The 24258-nt window shown below is 39.2% G+C and overlaps 1 protein-coding gene across 5 annotated transcripts in view; it reads right to left on the minus strand.

Moving 5' to 3' along the window:
• The window catches only part of LOC126108969 (zinc finger protein 708-like), a 183096-nt gene that overhangs the window by 90479 nt on the left and 68359 nt on the right, over positions 1 to 24258 (minus strand). For all 5 annotated transcript variants that reach the window (XM_049914367.1, XM_049914368.1, XM_049914365.1 and 2 more), the window contains exon 5: positions 2937 to 2974. In XM_049914367.1, coding sequence (XP_049770324.1) covers positions 2937 to 2974 — 38 coding nt within the window. The remainder of the gene's footprint in view (positions 1 to 2936; positions 2975 to 24258) is intronic.

Here is a 24258-nt window from a genome sequence, read left to right on the forward strand (position 1 = left end):
CACACACACACATACACATGATGGAATATACGTTGACTGAACTGGAAGTAAATGAGAGGTCGAAGCAGTCACGAGTACGCAATTTTGTTTCTTGGAGGCAGAAAACAAGCACATGTTGCAGTGCCAAGAGCAGCTGTTCCATTCGAGTAGATTGGGGGGGGGGGGGGGGAGGGGAAACAAATGAAGGATAGTCACCTCAACAGCTGCCAAGTGACATACTTCAAAGACTCACTGCTACAGGGTGAAGAGGCTGGAGAACCCTGTTCCACAAGACGTACAGAGGTGTCGGCACTCTACCTGGGTCAGCCTGGGGACTCCAGGACAGAAAAATGTTAGACAGTGTGCACTGGCAAAAATGGAGGTTGGCCAGGTGGGGGTATCATGCGGTGACACCATTGAACAAGATCTCCATGTTGGGGAAGAAAAGAAGACTGTTTGCCTTTGATTGATTTCTTAGAGCCTTTGTAGTTGGCAGATGAAGACTCAGATCTATGTTAGCTGGAGGGATGTAGGAAGTCTTCGTGGGAGTATTCCTTTTGTCTTTTACAGCCTACCAGTTGTGTAGCACGTGATTTTGCTGCCAGGGGCCACGATTTGGTGGCTTGTTGTGCACCTGTAGGAGAAGGAGACAGGGATGCTTATGTGATACTCTACAATTTCACAGCTGCAGTACTGAACTGTGGGTTGCAAGTCTGCTCCTTCTTGGATCAGGGTGTAGTAAGAACAGTACTACAAGTGCCAAATGGTATAATGCAGGGCTTATGACTAGGTACCAACTTGCATGTGACAGGGTAAGGTAGTTTTTCATTCACCCAGATCTCCTGTATGGCCTGCTCATTGAGATACATGGAGTATTCATGGGATGAGGCACTATGATCACCATAACAATTGATACAATGGGGAGGAGGAAGTTGGTAATCACCCTTGTGAGCTCTTCAATTCCAAGTAACACATTTGGCCACGTTTTCAAAGGGCATGTGAAGGTGGTTATAATACTTGTTTGGAACATATGGTTGGACCGTGATCACTTCACAGCCTTTAAGGGAAGCACCAGTCAATCAAATGTTACAAAATGACTGCATGTGAGCACTATGTTCATATCAATCATTTTTGTTACTGGAGGACTCCAGTGGTGCCCTGATCAGAGAGATAAGCATGGATTTCTCCCTCAGTCAGACCATCAAGTAGCCAAGTGTGAATAACAGTACATGAAAAATTCAGTGTGCGATATTTGTTAATTTTTTTAAAACTGTTGCATCCTTGAGCCCCCGGTTCGAGATGTACCCTTGTCCGGTTAGTGGCCGATGCTACAGTTCACACTTTATTAATTATTATAGTACAGAGTTACATCACCAGTTAGAGTTATATTTTCAGCAAGTACACCAAGTCCTCTAATCCATACATGTATTTTTTCATCATTACTAACTTTATGACAGGAACGGGTATACAATGTAAAAGGCATATTGCTATATACATAAGTAGTTCTAGATTGTGACTTAGCATGTGGAGCTGTGGATAGCTGTGGAGGAGGGAAGCTGTAAGCAGTTGTTGGGCTTAAAAATCACAATTGATCCCCAGAAGCAAAGTCACATTACGTAAGCAAGAACAAGATTTCACAGGGCCTGCAATTGCATGAACACCTTTCTGAATAATACAAGATTAACCATAGAAAAGGAATTATTTTCTTTCGTACATGACACCATGAAGACCTGAGGTGCAGCTGGTGGAGCCTGAATCTTTGGCCTCATTGCATTTACGTTTAGTAGATACAGACTAAGATGGTGATGGGTTCATTGTAAAAAAAGTTCTCAATGATTGCCAGCATCTTCAATGGCATACTCTTTCCAACTGGGGGCCCTGAGAGGGAGGCTCACCCACCTTAGGTGACTGTTCACAACTCATGCCACTTTCCGAACACATGGACCAATTGGCAGTTGGTAAGGTAACAGCTCAGCAATCACCGTGGCCCTGTTTTGTACCAGGAGGTACATGCAAACCCTACCTATCGACCCATGGCTGGTAGTTGCCTGTCACCCAGTTACCCATTACGTATCACAAACATCGGCCGGCCTTCAGGAATGCACAGGGAGGAAGAAGAAACAAAGAGACCTTAAACACTAAACAGAAAGGGGAGATGGAGAACAAAGATAGATAGAAAAAACAGATGAGAAACTGTCCCGATACTGGGCTGTCGAATTTTCGGAACACATTCCCAAAATTATCCAAAAACTATTCCCCAAGAAAATGGAAAAGAACTGGAGAATAGACATGTAGCAGAGAAAGGGAAGATATAACGCAAAGACGGGGACCCCGTGGTAGTCAAGCATGAGCTCATTAAAAAGTGATGAGCCACCTGGGGTGGGTATGGGGTGATTTTTTTTATTTATTCTGTGAAAACATACTTTTCTCCTATGATAAGTACGTAATTCTCTACAGCTATTTAAAATACTTCTAGATGGTGGCCTGTAAACTGTCAATACTACAAACTGAGCATGACTGCAGCACAGCATTGAAAGATCTGTTGAACACTATATTCATTAATCTAAATGGCTGGGAATTAGCTCCAATTTGTGGATAGATGGCCACTCATCCTTTCTTCTAACTTGTGATTAGCTTGTGTCCATCAAGATGAATCTCTCCAATTTTACTGATTTTTAGGTGACATTCTGCATTAAGCACAATAAAGCTGCTGACATTCCACCTGAACTTTAATTTTCCTGTGTGGATATTAAAAGTTCGCTCTATTTATTTAGGAACTGTCACATAATGGCTGTTGCAGAGAACAGCATTACTGACCATACTGCCTTGTAATGTTGTTGCTTATTGGTAATACTGAATAATTACAGAAGTGTATTTTATACCTGAAGTACCTTAACATTTAGTACATAAAAATTTATACTACCCAAAAAGTGCTGCAGTGAATTATGAAAACTTACCTTGCACTATCAGATGTGTATCTTTTTGAGGTTGTCACCTGAAATATTCAAGAAATGGCCCATGATTTACAACTGATGAGGCAGTGAATAAATAAAATTCTATTAACACTAATCAACATCTGATTGGTCCAGAAGATGCTGTTTGTGAAGTTTGAAAATAGCATTAAAGAAGATATGACACACAAAATGTTGCAGTTATTGGAACAGAATGTTAGTAAGAATTCACACTTCATATCCACACTTTTGTTTTGGTACTATACATAACTACACAAGCCAGTGGTTCAATTATAGCCATACTTCCGACTAGAGGCTTCAAAAAGGAAAGTGGCCAAAAACACCTTACATCTGCCATGCACTTAAGCTTTGCTAAAATTTCCTTTCCTTATTTTATTATGAAAATTGTTATTCACTGAGAGGTGAACCCATTATCACTAGTGATGCATTTGGGCATTTCTGTTCTCGGCAGCCCAAAAACAATTTGCAAGGGTGAGGAGTGTCCTCTAAGTCCAACCATAAAATTTGAATGCAAAATTAAGTACACGCTTGGAACATCAAATATACAAACACTTATCAATGTTGGCAAATACTAAGTGCTGCCAGACATTGTAAATTCACTAAAGACTAAAATATTGGGGTTACAAAATACCAGAGTCACAGATGAAGAAATACCACTTTTGGATAACTGTAGATTCTTCACAGAGAAAGCAGATAATAAGTACACAATAATGTGCCCAACCAGGCTCTCCATTCCTAAATGGTAAATCTATATTAAAATCATTATCAAATTTTTTGTTACCTTCAGACTAAGTCTTCCCCTGTAATAATTCAATATGCAAATGACAGGTACATAATAATTAATGCACATGCACCAATAAATCAGGATAACAAGAATAATGCCAGCAAAGTAAGACAGTATTGAGAACAATATTGAGAAGGCTCTGATGAAGTACCAGAGAAAAACATAAAAATTTTATTACATTTCAATCCTCAAACTGGTAAAGAATTGAGACTAAAACATTTTCTACCGAAACTGCTATTACATGTATTTATTCACAATTGGAATTTTGACTATTCTGACATTCTCAAGTCACAGCTCACTATGAAGTAAGTCAAAGTTATTGAATGTCACACCTGGTGCATGCAGATTGGTAATTAAAAAGTGCAGTCTGACATGAGTTTGATACAAATTATTACATGAAGTGCTACCATATTCCCAGAAGATTCAAAGAAATTCCATGAAAAGGACAAGGAGAAAATAAAATAACAGCAGAAATTCTACAATACAATAGATATGAGGCATGGCTTAGGACAGGCAGGTTCTGTGAAGGACACATTGTTGTGAAAGGAGTAAAACAGCAAATATGATTGGAAAACATTTGTAAATTTTGGAAGGCTAGGACCACAAATTTGGGCCAGTTTTATTCAAAATTCTTACAGAATCTGGAATACAGAATACAACAGGAATCGTCTTAAAAGAACTTCAACCTCTGAGATAAGCCATGTCAATGGACTACATCCATTATTGTTTCAATACTGACTTAAGAAAGCAATCATTGAACAGAAGGAACAGCTGCAACAATCTAATATCGAAAGTGGAATACTTCTTGGATGAAAATTGGATAATGTCAAAATTGACTAACTTTTGTAGATGATTTAGCAATACTGGCAGTGTAAAAAAAGCAAAAATAGAGAGAAAGAAAAACTGTAGTAAAAGCATGACTACAAATCTCCTCTGATAAGAAGCAGTACTGACAAAGAGCAAAATTGCAACATCCAAATCAAAGATGAAGGGTATGGGAGTATCAGGAGAAGACTAATTTAATAGCCTATGAGAAGTCAAAACCAAATAGTGGGGGAAAAAGAAGCCGTGAGAGAAATACTATGAAAGACAGACTTTGCTTTTGAATTAATATATTTACAATAAAAATTCATTTTCCAAAATGTCAAAACCTCCAACTTCTAAGGCAGTCATTTGGCCAGAATGAGCACCTGAATCAGAAACAGTAATTTTAGGATCAATAAAAGATAGCAAAAAATTCATTAAAAAGTAAGATATTATGAAATAGAACAGCAGCATGAACATTTGAATTTAGAAACAATACAGGAATATATAACACACAAACACACAGAAAAAAAAACTGCAAACAAAATTAAGAAACTAATACTAATGAGTTCTAGCATACTGACAAGAAAAATTGTACGCATTACAAAAGCTTGAAGGATCCCCCTGGGTTAGGAAAGTGCACAAAGACCTAGAAGAAACTGGTATAATGAAGCAAGAAATTTGAGACCAAACTAAATAGAGAAACAGAATTGACAGATGATAAGACCTACAAGACAAATTAGTTCCGGAAAAAAAAAGAAAAAAAAAAGTAAGAACTGGACATGAGATGAGCGGAAAGAAAAAAAAAGAGCAGATGAAGGACTTGCACAAAGAAATGTAGAACATTAGCTACCTGTAATGAAAGAGGACAAAAAAATTTTAGTTCCACATTTGTAATACCTTCTCAGTAAATCTTAGTGATTGTATACGAACTGCAAACAAATTAGAGGAAACAGCTCCAAGTGCCTCCTATTTTAAAGGAAGAAAGTATGCAGGAAAAAGTATTTTCAGTGTTCTGTTAGGCTAAAGTAATACTCAGAAGTATTTTGTAGTAGTTGTGTTATGCTGTCAGGACTGCTTTCATACAGTCAGAATAGAGCAATGCCTGCAACTGTCACCCCATCAGGAGCTTCACGCTGCTGTGGTTACGTCTCTAGTGAATGAGCAAGGTCACACAATAACAAGTAAGTACATATTCCTTTAGCTAAAAAGTATTAGTATCTTTCCTTGATAGTACTATTTTCATTAACCATTATTACTTGGGCATTCACTCACTCAAGTGTTTGTTTACTTGTAGAGGCAACTAGAAGTACAGCAAAACAGAACACTTGCTTAATGTGAGACAAGCTGTTTTGCATGTTTTGAAAATTGGGAGGCAGTCTACCACTGCTAGAGACCATGCCATATCATGATGATGTTTGGTTTGTGGAATGCTCAACTGCACAGTCATCAGTGGCCGTAAATAGTCCCAAATTTTACACAGTCCAATGTAGCCACTTTCATGAATGACGACGAAATGACGATGCCAACACAAACACCCAGTCCCCGGTATGGCACATCACAACAACTAACAAATGTCAATGGGGAAAAAAAACAGGAAGTAACAGTAGCCAATAAGCCAAGCTCAGGTCTTTCTTGAAAAAGAGCAAGGAGGAAGAATTGAATGATTTGTAAGCAATCAGCTACTGTTTCACGAGAAACATCTAAACAAATTAGCAATGATCTGAAGTAGTGTCATGGACTGAGCCTACTTGTGTCTACTGTAAAAGTTCACTCAGTAGCATGCGATTTAAATGACAGATGGTCATCACATAAACCCACTAATAAATTTGAAAAATAAGGACAGTACAGAGTTTCCAAAGGAAGACCAAAATTGGAATTCTAGAATTTGGTCTAAGTTTTTGTGGAGTGACAAAAGTAAATTTAATGTATTTTTTCTCATGGTGTGCAGTATATACATAATAAAAAAGCTAAAGGGTTCAAAAAGTATCAGGTATAGATCATTAAGCATGGTGGTGGAACCATTATAGTGTGTGGATGGTTTTTTAAGGGTGAAGTAGGTCCTCTACTACAAACAGAAGGCAAATTGGTTTATTTCCTGTACAGTAACATTTTACAAAAGAATATGGCTCCACATGGAAGAAGAATGTATCACATAATTGGATATTTCAGCAGGACAATGATTCAAAACACACCTCAATTCATTTAAAAAAAATCCTTTTCAAATCAAGACAATAAAACTTTTGGAGTGCCCAAGCCAGACCCTTATCTAAATCCAATTGAACACCTCTGGTATGCACTGAATTGAGCTGTTCATGATAGAAGCTAATCAAACAAGTGGTCAAAATCTCCCCCCCCCCCCCCCCCCCCGCCCTACACCTATTAGAGAAGCTTGAGGATTCGATGCCAAATAGATGTGCAGCTGTGTTCAAAACCCATGCGTACGCAACGAACTACTGATTTATTCTTCGGATTCCAAAATAGTTTTGTTCTTAACTACTTCGACATACAAATTACTTTTGAGCCAGAGCAATTTATTTCTGTTTCGATGTATGGTAGCATTGTTTAAACTATATGTAGACTTATACTAAACTTTTCAGTTATGGCAATGTTTTCTGTTATACACTGATCTTTATGTAACTGTAAAGAATGATTTCTCTAAAATACTTTTCAGTGTTAACATAATAGGACTGTATTTAGACCCATGGTGAGATGAAAGGAGCAGATAATGAAAAGTTGCAGAGTACAACTACTGTTTTGCTATACAGACCACTATAGGCAATCTGATGCCCTCTGGACAGCAGCAAGAACCCTGAAGTACAGTGTGTGGTGTGAGCTCAACAGATCAAATCAAAACTCATTCAAAGATAAGAACAACCATTTTTATGGGTGACAGGACACATCAATTTTTTTCAATTTTTTAAAAATTATTTGATTTCTTCTTCTTCCTCCTCCACTCTTTCCTTTTCTTCCTCTTCCACTCTTTCCTTTTCTACTTTTTCTTCCACTTCATTGTCCTCTTCATATATAGGATGGTCTTCACTGCCATCGAGAGTATTACTTATGCCACACTCCTTGAAAGTAGTAATAATAATGTGTTCTCTCACTCTAGAGTGACTGCTTTACCCACTGAAACACTTGTTTGATTGTAGGTCATTTTAAAGTTCCCTTTGGGGTGAATTCAAGTTGGGTTTCATCCACCATCCATTTTTCCATTCCTCTCTCATATACACTTTAAAAATGGTTTATTTATTGAGACCTCAAGAAGTTGCCTTTTGTGAAGTAAGCCCTCGCAAAACAACAGCAACCTCTGTATTTCCCTGCCTCAATATCTCTTTTAACGCAGAATTTCTCAAATGGCTACTGAACTAATCTAGCACAGGAAGAAAATTCTTGACAAACTGCCTATTGGCTTCTGTCTCGGGTTCTTCGGCCGATGTTCATCTAATGATTTTTCTGACGTTTCGCCAGCACGAGTGGCTGACATTGTCAAAGCTTCACCCTCCATTGCCAGTGGTGAATTGGAGGCGAGCTCGCGGCCGCAGGCTATATGTACCTGGCGCGCCAACGTCCGAGGGCTTCTCCACGGTCATTTCCGGTGCGGCTCTCCTCTTGCTACCTGCGACGGTCGTTCGCTGCAGTACGGGAAGCCAGGATCCATTTACCTTAAGGCTTTCCTCTTTCTTGTTGAAACTGTTCGCGTGTTTTTGGATTTCTACAGCTTCTCTGAACAAGTGCGTGTGATAGTGCTTCTCTACAGACAGAACTTCCATGTCGGCGAATTTTATTACATGGTCGGTCTCATTCAGTGCATGCTCTGCCACGGCCGATTTCTCCACCTGCCCCAACCTGCAATGTCGCTTATGCTCTTTGATCCTGGTGTTAATGGATCGTCCAGTCATTCCGACATAAACTTTTCCGCATGTGCAAGGTATACGGTATATTCCCGACATTGCAAGTGGGTCTCTTTTCTCCTTCGCCGATCAAAGAGTGTCTTAGATCGGCGAAGGAGAAAAGAGACCCACTTGCAATGTCGGGAATATACCGTATACCTTGCACATGCAGGAAAGTTTATGTCGGAATGACTGGATGATCTATTAACACCAGGATCAAAGAGCATAAGCGACATTGCAGGTTGTGGCAGGTGGAGAAATCGGCCGTGGCAGAGCACGCACTGAATGAGACCGACCATGTAATAAAATTTGCCAACACGGAAGTTCTGTCTGTAGAGAAGCACTATCACATGCACTTGTTCAGAGAAGCTGTAGAAATCCAAAAACACGCAAACAGTTTCAACAAGAAAGAGGAAAGCCTTAAGGTAAACGGATCCTGGCTTCCCGTACTGCAGCGAACGACCGTCGCAGGTAGCAAGAGGAGAGCCGCACCGGAAATGACCGTGGAGAAGCCCTCGGACGTAGGCGCGCCAGGTACATATAGCCTGTGGCTGCGAGCTCGCCTCCAGTTCACCACCGGCAATGGAGGGTGAAGCTTTGACAATGCCAGCAACTCGTGCTGGCGAAACATCAGAAAAATCATTAGATGAACGTTGGCCGAAGAACCCGAGACAGAAGCCAATAGGCAGTTTGTCAACAAGTGGCCACGAAAGCCTTAACAATTTTGTAAGAAAATTCTTCTTCAATAACGCACCTTTCCTTCTCTCCCACAGTCTGTTAATCCATAATTTCATACCATCCTTTTAATGTACGTGAACAAGAAAACCTGCCAGTATTTCGGAAGGTTTTGGCATTGTTTTGTGCTTGAAATTGATCACTGGGTTAAGTTTAGTACCGTCAGCACAACATGAAAAGACAGCAGTGCAGTGCATTTTTTCATCTCTACTTGTTTTTAAAGTTACACTTTGAGCACTTATCATGGCAACAGTTCTGTTACTTGGCACATCAAGTCTCACAGGAATTTCATCCACATTCACTATTTGGCTTAGTTCCACACAGGTTTCCTTCCAATGTTGAATAATGAAATGATGGAAAGAAAATATTTTCTCATCATACTTTTGTGTCTTTTTCTGAGATATTTTGGTGTTGGCTCCCATGCTAAGACAATGGTGGTTCATAAACCTGTAGCCCCAACCAACACCAACCCTTAAAGTCTATCAAAGACCACTGTAGTGCTAGCTTACAAGCATGCATTTGAATCATTTTTGTATTAATTCCAATGACATTTTGATGGTGCCCTTGAATCCATTTCAATATGTCATCATCTAGTTTTGGCCACTTTGCACTCGGCCCTCTATTTGCACATTTCGTTTTTACCATTTTTTCCAGCTCTTCTTAACTAGCCTGCCAGTAGTGAATGGTTATTTCTGTTGGTGGAAGGCTGAAATGCTGCTCAGTTGTTCTGTTTCCATGTTCTTCTGCATATACTGTTACTTTCAGTTAGTAGCCTGTACCATACGAATACCTTTTATAATTTTCCATCATGAAACTAAGTACTAACAAAAATATTGGACTGTTACCAATAACACAAAACACTTTTAATTCATGTCCACTGGCACCATAAAATGCAATGATGCATCATAGGCTAGACACTGTTCTGCATTTGTATGGGAAGGCTGGAGGGAGGGAAACTGTGTTAGCAAGTTTATGAATCTCCAAAACTCATGTTCGTCGTATCAGTGCAGTGCTGCTGCCAGTTGAATCCAGTATTGCCAGATAGTGACAGGTTTCCTCTGGTATTGAATGTTTGACAACTTTGAGACTGGTGGGAATTTTAGATCAAACACCGGACTTTTTATATTAATTTTGAGAATAAAGTAAAACCGTATTTTGGAGGCAATTTTTCAAAGAAGACTGTGTATTCTGTAGTCCATTCAATATGGTATAAAGTCTTTGTAACCAGGGCTGGAAATTAATTTGGACAAATAATTAAGGTAACTGAAAATTCATCATACATTCAAACTTTCAAACAGTACAAGTCATACACATCAGATGATACTGAACATTTTCCATTTAACATCAAAACACAAATGTAACTGCATTTAATATTTCACTACGGTGAACTCTGTTCCTCCTAAGCCAAGAGAAACTCCCACAACCTGCTATCCCCTGGGAAAACTTGATAGTGAGAAAAGGCCAACAGCAATTTTGAGGCAACATGTAAATCCATATTCATACAACTGTTGCACTAGTATATTCAAGGAATTTTAGGACTTTTTTAAGGTCAATATTATGACAGGAAATTAATTTTTGTCACAATTTAAACATGCTCGTCATCTCACTGACAAACAAAAGGTGAATAAAGCCAAACCAAGTGAATAACAGCAATAAAAGAACCATTCAAAGAACCAAAAATTATAATTTTGCTGAGTGATCTTTCAAAAAATGAGATGCATAGCCAACTGCTTATGTGTCACTTTCAAACTACAAGATATTATTCACATATTTTACATAGTGAAATATTAAAATCGAATCCAACAGTACTATACCAAATTTTGGATCTCAAGATATGTTAAATATACCACTGCATAGCTTTTAATTCAATGAATTTTATAACTATGGTTACAATAACACTAAATTATACTACTGGTTAGCCGAAACTACCACAAGCATAAACAATACTTCCAGCTAAAACACACTGTAAACACACACAATCTGTTTGGAATCCAACTGGATCCAGAGTATGTACTATTTGATTAAAGCTACTCAATTTGACCAGAAGCAATGTACTCTAGAATTCCAATACCAAAAAGACAGCAATGTTACACTACACCCCTACCTTTTTCCTACGCGAATTTGTTTCCAGATACTTTATGGACAAATTAAGTATTACACAGTGAGATCAAGATGTGTCTAGTTAAACTGGCTGTAATTCAAACTTGATACGTGCTACATAATGACCTAAAACACCATGTAAACAAGCAGGAAATTATGACAAAGGAGAGGGAAGACTTTATTTCTATAATAATGCACAAGATCACCCACGAGTTTAATTTTTTTTTTACGGTTGTCAACACTTTTAACCCACAATGATACATTCATTTACTTTATGATGATTCCTGGTCCTGATAACCAACGGAATCTAAGACAGGTAATACGATTTACCCATATCTCTATTGTACACCTCACTGATCTGCAATGACCAATAAGCTATGATGTCATGCCTGTTAAAATTTTCTAGATGTGCTAATTTATCGACTTTGTGTCCACGTATTAAAGCGACAGTAACCCAGCCATTCCTGTGCTGCTCAGCGTCATTGTTGCTTAGGGTAAATTTGAGAACTCCACCACAGAAAACTGATGGACCATGCAGGACGACTTGAGCACCTACATAGTTTTCAGTATTAATAGAAATATTGTCTATTGCTCTATTCACTGTAAGGCGGGTACACCTTTGCCTCCTATAACAATGTGGCATCATCTGTGTAAGTGGTCCAATACTGTTGCTCTAACTGCTGCACAAAGACTGATGCCTTCTTACCAAAATCGTTACTTATATAGAGAAAACTGTTGCATCCTTGAGCCCCCGAATCTCTATGTAGGCTGAGCAGCTCTTGCCTGATGAGATCGATCAGAAATTTTCTAAGTCCAGAGTCTGGGTGTTATCCTGTATGTGTGCTGTAGGCCATTTCCTTGTAGTTGCTTATTTTAAGAGTTATATATTATGACAGTTTAAAATGTTTTCACTGATATTTAGTGTAATATTTATCTCAGAATGTTTGAAAAGGTTCTAAAGTGACCAGCATGGGGAGGCACTTATTTCGAGTTATTTAGTTTCAACAAAACATAGTGTACTTTCATGTGTATTTTAAGATGTTTTGGAAATGATTAGCATGGTATTGTTTCTTGAGGTTTTAACAGGCAGTGGTGCTGTGCCTCATAGTCTTTGGCAATAGGTTTGTATTTCTCACATGGTCTTGGCTAGTGAACAGTTATTGGTACGTCTGGGTATCTTGACAGTAGCTGAAATTAAGCCTCCGGGCAGCCAACCAGTCATGCCATTTCAACTCTCAAAATTGTATGGATGGTAAAATTTTGAGCACCATGTGACGATTTCAGCATTTTCAGACTACTTTCAACTGTTGTATGTTTTTCTGATTGACTCACTTTTACTTTGTGCAACTGATACTTCTGTTCTGAGCTGAACTTTCACAGACAGTGACACAGCGTCACTGATGAATTGCAATATGAGTACAGAGTTGGGACTTGGATTTTGGTTCTGATTTTACAGTAGCTGATGTAACGGGGAAATGTGCCAAATAATCTTAATTATTCACACAATTTAACTGCATTTAGTATTTAACCTTGTTACATAACCCAATATAACTTAATGATTTTAAGTTAGACCATAATTTTTATTTGCGTGTTTTACATTGACAATATACAGCATTCAGCATAACTCTGTCACTGTGTTTACATGTCTTTATTATTTTGAATCCACTGCATTAAAATTAAGTTTCTTTAACTTGTTTATTTACACATTAACTGTTGCAATATATGTTGAACTTCATACTTTTAACTGATACTTGACTGACAGAGCATACTGTAGACAGCTGGTGCTGTTATCACCAGCAGTGGTGCTGTGCCTTATAGTCTTTGGCAATAGGTTTGTATTTCTCACATGGTCTTGGCTAGTGAACAGTTATTGGTACGTCTGGGTATCTTGACAGTAGCTGAAATTAAGCCTCCGGGCAGCCAACCAGCCCTGACCTACACATCGGACTTTAAAGCTACATTCTGATGCCAGCTTTGTTCACTAGTCTGAAACTCAATGCATCATTGGACCAATTTTCGAACATTAACATTACACATCTTGAGTGAATTTTCTCACTAAGGGGTCAGCTCACCAAGTTGGTAGGTGCACTGAAAGCACCAGAACACAAACTGAAGATAACACACACTAGGCCAAACTACTCAATTTTCTCTTTCAAATCTGTTTCATCATGGAATAATGTAATGGAGTTCTACCTTTCACTACTGGCATCAACAACACAATGACAGATTTTGAGATACATTTCTGTTGATTTTCTGCTGTGTAACCAGTTAACAGAAGAAAGGCACCTGGGCCATATGAGATGCCTGCACAATACTGTACATATTACATGTAACATTTTCCTCCTCTAACATCAGCTTATCAAACACCTCTTAGGCCATGAAAGTTTCCAATTGACTGGAAGAAGGCACCAGTCAATCTTATTTTCAATTAGTGTCACTTGATAGATACAAATAATTATAGCTGAATACTGCTGCCACCAATTGCTTGAAGAATTATGGAAAATGTTTCATGTCCTTGTGTTACGACTTTTTAAAGAATGTACCTCACTATTCATCCAGGAGTCCTGAGTCATGTAAAAAGTTGCCTAGCTTGGTGCTGCATTCCTTGAGTTAAAGGTGTTCAATACATTCTTTACTGTCTTTTAGTGAACAAAAGATGACCTTATCACACATCAGAACTGATTTGGAACTTGATGCAGGACTTGCTAGCATATATCAGTCATGATGACATTCCTGATGGAAGTCAATGTTACACTACTGGCCATTAAAATTGCTGCACCAAGAAGAAATGCAGATGATAAACGGGTATTCATTGGACAAATATATTATACTAGAACTGACATGTGATTACATTTTCACGCAATTTGGGTGCACAGATCCTGATAAATCAGTACCCAGAACAACCACCTCTGGCCATAATAACGGCCTTGATATGCCTGGGCATTGAGTCAAACAGAGCTTGGTACAGCTGCCCATGCAGCTTCAACACGATACCACAGTTCATCAAGAGTAGTGACTAGTGTATTGTGACGAGCCAGTTGCTTGGCCACCATTGACCAGACGTTTTCGTTTGGTGAGAGATCTGGAGAACGTGCTGGCCAGGGCAGCAGTCGAACATTTTCTGTATCCAGAAAGGCCATACAGGACCTGCAACATGCGGTCGTGCATTATCCTGATGAAATGTAGGATTTCGCAGGGATCGAATGAACTGTAGACCCACGGGTCTTAACACATCTAAAATGTAATGTCCACTGTTCAAAGTGCCGTCAATGCGAACAAGAGGTGACCGAGACATGTAACCAATGGCACCCTGTACCATCACGCCGGTTGATATGCCAGTATGGTGATGATGAATACATGCTTCCAATGTGCGTTCACCGCGATGTCGCCAAACACGGATGCGACCATCATGATGCTTTAAACAGAACCTGGATTCATCTGAAAAAGTGACGTTTTGCCATTTGTGCACCCAGGTTTGTGGTTGAGTACACAATTGCAGGCGCTCCTGTCTGTGATGCAGCATCACGGGTAACCGCAGCCATGGACTCCGAGCTGATAGTCCGTGCTGCTGTAAACGTCGTCTAACTGTTCGTGCACGTGGTTGTTGTCTTGCAAACGTCCCCATCTGTTGACTCAGGGATCAAGACAGGGCTGCATGATCTGTTACAGCCATGCAGATAAGATGCCTGTCATCTCGACTGCTGGTGATACGAGGCCATTGAGATCCAGCACGGCGTTCCATATTACACTCCTGAACCCACCGATTCCATATTCCGGTAACAGACATTGGATCTCGACCAACGCGAGCAGCAATGTCGCAATACGATAAACCGCAATCACGATAGGCTACAATTCGACCTTTATCAAAGTCGGAAACGTGATGGTACGCATTTCTCCTCCTTACATGAGGCATCACAACAACGTTTTACCTGGCAACGCTTGTCAACTGCTGTTTGTGTATGAGAAATCGGTTGGAAACTTTCCTCATATCAGCATGTTGTAGGTGTCGCCATCGGTGCCAACCTTGTGTGAATGCTCTGAAAAAATAATAATTTGCATATCACAGTATCTTCTTCCTGTCAGTTAAATTTCATGTCTGTAACACATCATCTTCGTGGTGTAGCAATTTTAATGGCCAATAATGTACATGTACACCACAGTGAATGATTAAAGGGCTATATTAACAACATGTTGGTTAACATTAGAAGCTCCTTAATGCATCTTATTGATAATGCCGTTGTATATGGAAAAGCTACAATGTCAGGGAACTGCAGCAAAATGTAGGATGACCTGGAGAGGACTGTTGAAGGACTGGCTGTTAACCCTATGCATAATGAGATGTACTATATTTCATGCAAGGAGACAGAGAGACCCATTTCTATTTCATCTGAGTATTAAAACGGAACAGTGGGAAGGCAGAGAAGATCCAAAGAACAGTGCATTTTGTGTTGGGATCTTTTGGCGAGTGCAAGACATTGTGATGCTCAACAAACTCCAGTTGCAGGTGTTTCAAGAGGGGCACTGTGCGCCACAGAGGTTTAATGCTGAAAATCCAAAAGCATACATCCTAAGAAGCCTTCCCAAATACATCTCATGGAAAGAGCACAAAGGGAATATTGTATCAGCACTCACTGAGAGGCTTCTTCACAGAACATCTCTCAGTCACACATCTTACAGTGGTTTATTGTGTATAGATGTTGATGTAGCTAAATATTGCTAATGATGGAGGTGGACAGTTTTGTACAACTCTTATTTACAACCACAGTGTGGTTTAATGTATTGTAGTGAAAGCAGTGAACTGAATGTCGGAACAAACAAGACTACTGCCAGTTTACACTGAGGTTTGAATCTGAGGAGGAATTATCGTCATGTTGAACCCTTATTTTAATGAGGGAAAACTGAACTTGCAAGGTATCAGCCTGAGAATCCATCCCTCATGAACACTTTGGTTGTAATTCTGTTAAGCAGTTAAGACCTTCTGAAAGAACAGCTTTTAAACTTTTGTGCCCACCAGTTGTTTGTCATTACTTCTGCCCAACTGCAGCTGCCTAATGGCTGAGGGCAAAGTACTGCACACCAGGGTGACAACTATAGCTGTTCTGCTTGCAGAATGTGGAAGATAAGGGCAGAGAAGAGGGGATATTGGCATTTGCCCAATATATTGTTAGATAACATGTTATTCTACATGAAAAGTAATACAAGTGTGTAGTATATCAACCTAAGCCACACATACATTTAATATCATAGAAAGTAACCTCTGACATGCACTGTGTGGTGGCTTGCAGAGTAGGTGATTAGATGTAATACACTACTGTTTGGAAAAACAGAAACACCAAGACTGGGGGATGCGATCACAATGAAATTTATTCTGCTGATTAGCGACATGACACTACACAAATGATTTGCATTACAGATCTGTACATGGATTATTACTATGGAATTGCTCAGGGGCATGCATTTTGCATGTGGCGATCATGGGTCTCCAGCTGGATCTGTCATTGCTTCCACTTACTTGTCAAGCTCTTCACTTTCATGTATCTTATCTGGTCTCTCCTTGCCAACTCTTGTTCTTTTCTGACCCCGGCAGTATTACATATAGAGGTCTAGGGTGTCTTTCATTTTCACACCCTTTAATGGTCCTTGTCTTTCTTTGCCCAATCTCTTCAATTCTCGAAGTGTAGGACCCTTTCCACTTTTTCTGTCTTCACAAGATCATGTTTCATCTTTCATCCTTCATCATCAACTTTCTGAATAACATTCAGAATTGTAATTCGAGGATCTATCCTCACACCAAGGTTATATCTTGGACAGTAGACATTGAACAGTGTTTTGAAGAATAATTCTAGTGACTGCAACCATACTGCAGGAAAGACAGCATTCGGATTCAGTGGGCTCTCATTCAGAAGATAATGATGGGTTGGAGCATCTAGAAACTCAACAGTCAGTACAAATCGAAAAACATCAAAGGATTAAACCTAAACAAATCTTATTCTTCTCGACACACAATGTTAACTCCTTGTGCCAAGCTTGTCACTGATATTATGAAGAAGCACAAAATTGTAATCATGGCTCTTCAAGAATCAGAAATAGTGATCAAGACCTTATGGAATCACAGGAATACCAACTTTATAAAGGAATCCCCAGAAAAACAGTCATGAAAAACTGTCCACAATTTGGCAATGGATTTCTTATAGATCTCAAAATTATCGACTATCACAGAATTCAAATCTCAGCCCCCCACAACTGCAACTCTAACTCTGAAATCTGCAAATAAGACTTACACAATTATCAATACACATGCTCTCACCAATCAAAAAAATAATACCCTGAAGGGAAAAGAAGAAACATAGAAATTTTTGGATCTCCTGGATCAAGTCTTAGTCAACATTCCTCCATCAAACATAAAAATTCTGCTTGGGAAATTCAATGCTCAACTGGGGAAAGAAAGAAGATAGAGAGATATCATTGGAAAATGGGCAGCACATAAATGGATCAACAAAAATGGTTAAAGATTATTTGAAACTTGTATAAACCATAACCTGGTTTCAAAATCAACATGTTTTAAAAGGAAACCTCACAAATTAAAAACCTGGAAACGACCTGATTTCCGAAAGGGCGAATGGCAACTGGACCACGTATACATGGATAAATTTCACCATCGTGAAGTCTACAACATCAAACTTTTAAGGGGTGAAGACTCATGGTCAGAAAATTATGTTGTGAAGATAAAAATAAAATTAACATCAATGGTAAAGAAAAGATCTCAGAAAAAATAGAAGAAAATTTGACTGAACCATCTTAACAAAAAATGAGGAATACACTAAGAAATGTGGTGAAGGATCTATCAACTATAACACGCTAGAAGAATTAACTACTAAATTAAAATCCATACCAGAAGAGTTGGCTCCAATAAATCCCATGAAGAAACATGAATGGTGGAATGAAGAATGTGACCAGGCATTGGAAAGAAGACACCAGGCTTGGATAAACCATCAAGCCCAAAAGTCTGAAGAATCACATCTAGAACTAATTAAGGAAAGAAAGTCAACCCATAAAATCATCACATAGACAAAACACAAACATCTTAAAAATGCCCTAGAAAAGATAGAAGATAACTTCCAGAACAAACAGTCAAGAGATTGTTACAAAGCCGTTGGGAGATACCTTAAAAAGTATGAGTCCCCGACAGTGATGCTGAGAGAAAAGTCATGAAAGTTGGTGCATAGTAATCAAGAAAATGTAGAGATCCTTCCAGAGACTTTAAACAACTTTTAAATTGTGTTGACCCACTGGAAGCATTTCAAGTAGACACTGAAGCACCTATTTTAACCACCCCAGACCTAATAGATTCTCCAACTATCAATGAGGTAGAGGTCACAATTCAGGAACTAAAAAATTACAAGGCGTCTGGGGAAGACCATGTATTTGCAGAAATCTGGAAGAATGCTGGAAAACCTGCAGATACAAATCTTGACCAGAATCTAATTGAAATGTGGATCACACAGAAAATTCCAGAGCACTGGACCTCAGGAATAATCCATCCATTACTTAAAAAAGGAGATAGAATCAACCCAGATAATTACAGAGAAACAACACTTCTGGACTGCAGATACAAAATTTTCTCCCACATTATTTACAATAGGATCAAAAACATTCTGGAACCACAAATTGGAGAATATCAAGGAGGATTCTGACCATACGGAAGCTGCTCAAACCAAAATCTTAGCCTGAAACTAATAATGGAGTATTACACATATAGAAACGAACAGTTATTCATCTCATTCATAGATTTAAAAAAAAAACATATGATAGTGTTCATAGACCCACACTTCTAAATATCCTTAGCTCATATGGCCTCCATCTGAAACTGGTAAGACTCATTCAGCTAACTTTAACTAACACAAAGTCAAAGGTCAAGTTTAGAGGAGAAATGTCAAAAGCTTTCACAATAAAAACAGGACTCACACAAGGTGATAGATTGTCTCCGTTGCTTTTCAGTGTGGCCCTCGATTACATCATGACAATCTGGCAAAAAGAAAGTCCATTTAAAATCAAAGTTGCAGGAAAACCAGCAATAAGAGCAAATTGCCTTGGGTTTGATGACTATTTAGCTCTCTTAGCCCCTTTAAGTGGAAGAAGTTTGTGCTCAGATCACAAGTCTCCAGAAAATTGCTTCGAAAATAGGATTAGAAATATCCTTTGAGAAAACTGAAATCATGCCCCTGAAACCTCTTTGCAGAGATAAAATCTTCATAAATGAACAAGCAATTAACATAGTTCAACAATTTAAATATCTTGGAGAAATTATTTTGCAGAACTTGGGTGAGAAAGCAAGATGGATAAATATAACCAACAAAAAAAAAAAAAAAAATCACAATTTCTAACCTGGTCAACATATAATAAATTCCTGTCAATAGACACTAAAATCCAACATTACAAAACTGTAACTATCCCAGAAGCAACTTCTGCTTGTGAAACTCTGTTCCAAACTGAAAATGAAAGAAGAACCACTTAACGCCTCAAGACTGAATGAAAAGTTATCAGAACTTGCATCAATAAACAATACAGGGTTGGTGGAGTCTGGAGAATCCTCCCTAATGAAACTCTATTGTGAGATTGACCCAATCACCAGCACAATGAAGAAGAACAGAGTCTCATATTTCTTTCATGTCTTATGACTGCCTGACAACAGGATTTTTTGGATGACTAGTGATGACAAGTCTTGGAAAGAAGACAGGAGGACAGTGGGTCAAAGAAATTCAGCAAGATCTCGAAGTAGTCGGACTCAGTATTACTAATGCAGAGAACAAAAACAAAATAAACACTTTCCTTATGAATCACACATTTTTAGCAGAAATTACACACAGAAGACTGATAGAGATTTCAGACGAGTTAAGAAAATTGCGTTTGGAACAAATAAAAAAGTACTGGGCTGATTTCAAGAAGCAATTAGTCCAATCTTCAAAGAGGAAGTGAACATGGAATGACTAAAGTGGTCCAATGTGGCCAATCAAGTTTATAATAATAATAATAATAATAATAATAATAATAATAATAATAATAATAATAGTAACTGTGCAAATTCAGTATGGAGTAGCACAACCACATGCTGCAAAAAGAGCTTCTAGACAGAACATAGAATATCTGAAAAGAAAGTCTGAAAATGCCACTGGGGAGCACTTGTTTGTAGGTGTATCCACAAATTGTCAACTGTGGCTGCAGCAGGACCTGAATGAACAGGTTGCCAAGTGACCATACCCCAGACATGTTCAATGGGCAACATGTTAGGCAGATGAGCAGGACTGTGAAGCAATGGTACCCATCGTATTTCAAAGAAGGATTGCACATCCCTACCACATGCAGATGGAAATTGTTCTGCTGAAATATGGCATGTGGAACAGCCTGCAGGAGGGGCAGTGCCTCAGTCTGTAAAACATCCTCATGTACCGGGTTATCAAAAAGTCCATATAAATTTGAAAACTGAATAAATCACAGAATAATGAAGATAGAGAGGTACAAATTGAAGACACACATGCTTGGAATGACATGGGGTTTTATTAGAACCAAAAAAAATACAAAATTTCAAAAAATATCCGACAGATGGCACTTTATCTGATCAGAATAGCAATAATTAGCATAACAAAGTAAGACAAAACTCAATACATCCACCATCATTCCTCAACAATAGCTGTAGTCTAGGAGTAATGTTGTGAACAGCACTGTAAAGCATGTCCGGAGTTATGGTGAGGCATTGGCATTGGATGTTGTCTTTCAGCATCCCTACAGATGTCGGTCAATCATGATACACTTGTGACTTCAGGTAACCCCAAAGCCAATAATCGCATTGACTGAGGTCTGGGAACCTGGGATGCCAAGAATGACGAAAGTGGTGGCTGAAAACATGATCATCACCAAATTACGCGTGCAAGAGATCTTTCACGCATCTAGCAATATAGGGTGTAGCACCATTCTGCATAAACATCGTACATTCCAGCATGTGTTTATCAGCCAGTCTGGGGATCATGCGATTCTGTAACATATCGGCGTATCTATCACCCGTCATGGTAGAAGTTACGAAACCAGAATCACGCATTTCCTCGAAGAGAAAAGGCCCGATAACGGTAGATGTGGTAAATCCACCCCATACACTGTGACTTTCTCATCGTGAAATGGAGTTTCCACAACAGTTCTAGGATTTTCAGTAGCCCAAATTCTGCAGTTGTGGGCATTGACAGACCCTCGGAGCATCGAATGAGCTCCATCGGTCCACAATACGTTACTCAACCAACCATCATCTTCCGGCATCTTTTGAAATGCCCATACCGCGAATGCCCTCTGCTTCACTAAATTACCAGGTAACAGTTCATGATGCCAATGGATTTTGTATGGATAGCATCGGAGGGTACGCCTAAGTGCCAACCAAACAGTAGTGTATGGAATGCCGGTGCGACATGCGACTGCACGAGCGCCAACTTCCCCATGCATAGACGAACCCGCTAGTCTCCATTTCTTCCCGAAATGTCTCAGCAGCATTACGCCTTGTGCTTGGTCAGGCACTATGGGGTCTATCATCTAAACAACCTGTGGCTTCTAACTTAGAAATCATTCCTGCACAGTTGCATTTGTCAATGGACCTTTACCCATTCGAATCCCCTTCCTATGGCGATAGGATCGTAACGCTGAACTAGCACATTCCCCAGTCTGATAATACAAAATGGTTCAAATGCTCTGAGCACTATGGGACTCAACATCTTAGGTCATAAGTCCCCTAGAACTTAGAACTACTTAAACCTAACTAACCTAAGGACATCACACAACACCCATGCCCGAGGCAGGATTCGAACCTGCGACTGTAGCAGTCCCGCGGTTCCGGACTGCAGCGCCAGAACCGCTAGACCACCGCGGCTGGCCTGATAATACAGCTTCACTAAAAGCACCTTTTCAGGTAATGTCAACATGCTGCAACTGCTGGTGCATCTGATTCTCTCTCTCATTACAGCTCCTTTTATACACGATTGTCATGCGCAGTCACTGACATTTTGCTGTCCAGCGCCATCTGTCGGACATTTTGTGAACTTTGTTTTTTTTTTTTTTGGGGGGGGGGGGGGGGGTCTAATAAAACCCCATATCATTCAAAGCATGTGTGTCAATTTTTACCTCTCTATCTACATTATTCCATGGTATATTAAGTTTTGAAATTTATACTGACTTTTTGATCACCCAGTAGTTCTAGCTGTTCAGATTGCCCTCAAGAAATAGGATCATGTATTACAAGTAGTGGCACACCAAACCATCACACTTGGCATTTGTCTGCTATGCTACTCAACAACAGTAAGCAAGACTTGTCCGAAACCACTACATTCTGCTGCTCACCATGCCAGTGTCAGCATTTACATGCCCATTGCAGTCTGTGCTGTTGGTGGGTTCTGGTGAATAGAATACGATGCAATGATATGCATTTCTGCCCACAGAACTGTCAACAGAGGTATGTCCACACTTGCTGCAGTGCTCCAGTGTCGCACAGACACTGTTTATGAAGCTGTTCTGTCCATTATGGCCAAGTGGACAAGATGGCTGTCATCTCGCACTGTGGTCACATTGTGTCCTCCAGTACCCTGTCTCATTGTTGAAGGAGGGTGCCCTCTATGAGCTGCAACATCACAGAATGGCAAAGACACCTCCCAGAGACCAATCTTTCTGGCTCATTTGAAAACACTCACAAATGCTGATATTCCACCCAGTGAAACTGGCAAGACATAGTGGCACATGATTACACATTTCCATTTCTTATGATAGCTCTGCACAGACAAAATACATCAGCATAGTACTTTGCAGATAACATTTAAGTGCCTGGCAGCAGGTTCATCAAGTCACCTTCCCAATAATTCTCTATTATTCCTATCTTTAAAATTGCGAGGAAAATATGGACCCCTGTATCTTCCTATGTAAGCTCTGATTTCCCTTATTTTATTGTGATGCTCTTTTGTCACTAAGTAGGTCAATGTCTACAAATATTTTCACATGCAGAGGAGAAAGCTGGTGACTGAAATTTCGTGAGAAGATTCAGCTTCAATGAAAAATGCCTTTGTTTTAATGATGTCCACCCCAAATCCTGTATAATTTGAGTGGCACTCTCCTCCCTACTTCTGCTGGTCTTTGGACTTTCTCAATGTGCTCCGTTAATCCTATCTGGTTAGGATCCCACACCATGCATTAGTACTCCAAATGAGAGTGGACAAGCATAGTGCAGGTAGTCTCTTTAGTAGATCTATTATATCTTCTAAATGTTCTGCCAAATAAACACAGTCTTTGGTTCAACTTCCCTACAATATTTTCTGTGTTTTCTTTTCAATTTAAGTTATTTGTAATTGTAATTCCTGGTTATCCAGTTGAATTTATGGCCTTTGAATTTCACTGATTTATCATGTAATCACACATTAATGTATTTCTTTTAGCACTCAAACTTCATTATTTAGGGTCAATTGCCAATTATTTGCACTGTACAAGTATCTTTTAAATCATCATGTGATTTGTTTTGATCTTCTGCTGACTTTACTAGATGGTAAATGACAATGTCCTCTGCAAACAACCTAAGACAGCTGCTCAAATTGTCCCTTAAATTGTTTATATAGCCAAGGAACACTAGATGACCTGTAACACGAACTTGGGGATCACTTCTGTTTTACTTGAAGACTTTCCATGAATTACTATGAACTGTGGCAAGTCTGACAGGAATCACAAATCCAGTCACACAACTGAGACAGTATTCCATAAACGCAATTGAACACCAAAAGGGCTTGTTAAAAGAGTGTCAAAATACTTCTGGAAATCTAGAGGTACGGAATCAATTTGAAATACTTTGTCAGTAGCACTCGAGGCTTCATGTCAGTAAGAAATTAGTTGTGTTTCGCAAGAATGATGTTTCTAACATCCGTATTGACTGTGTCAATGGACCATTCTCTCTGAGGTAATTCATAATGTTTGAACACAA

Source organism: Schistocerca cancellata, chromosome 11 (assembly GCF_023864275.1).
Source record: "Schistocerca cancellata isolate TAMUIC-IGC-003103 chromosome 11, iqSchCanc2.1, whole genome shotgun sequence".
Classification (NCBI taxonomy): domain Eukaryota; kingdom Metazoa; phylum Arthropoda; class Insecta; order Orthoptera; family Acrididae; genus Schistocerca; species Schistocerca cancellata.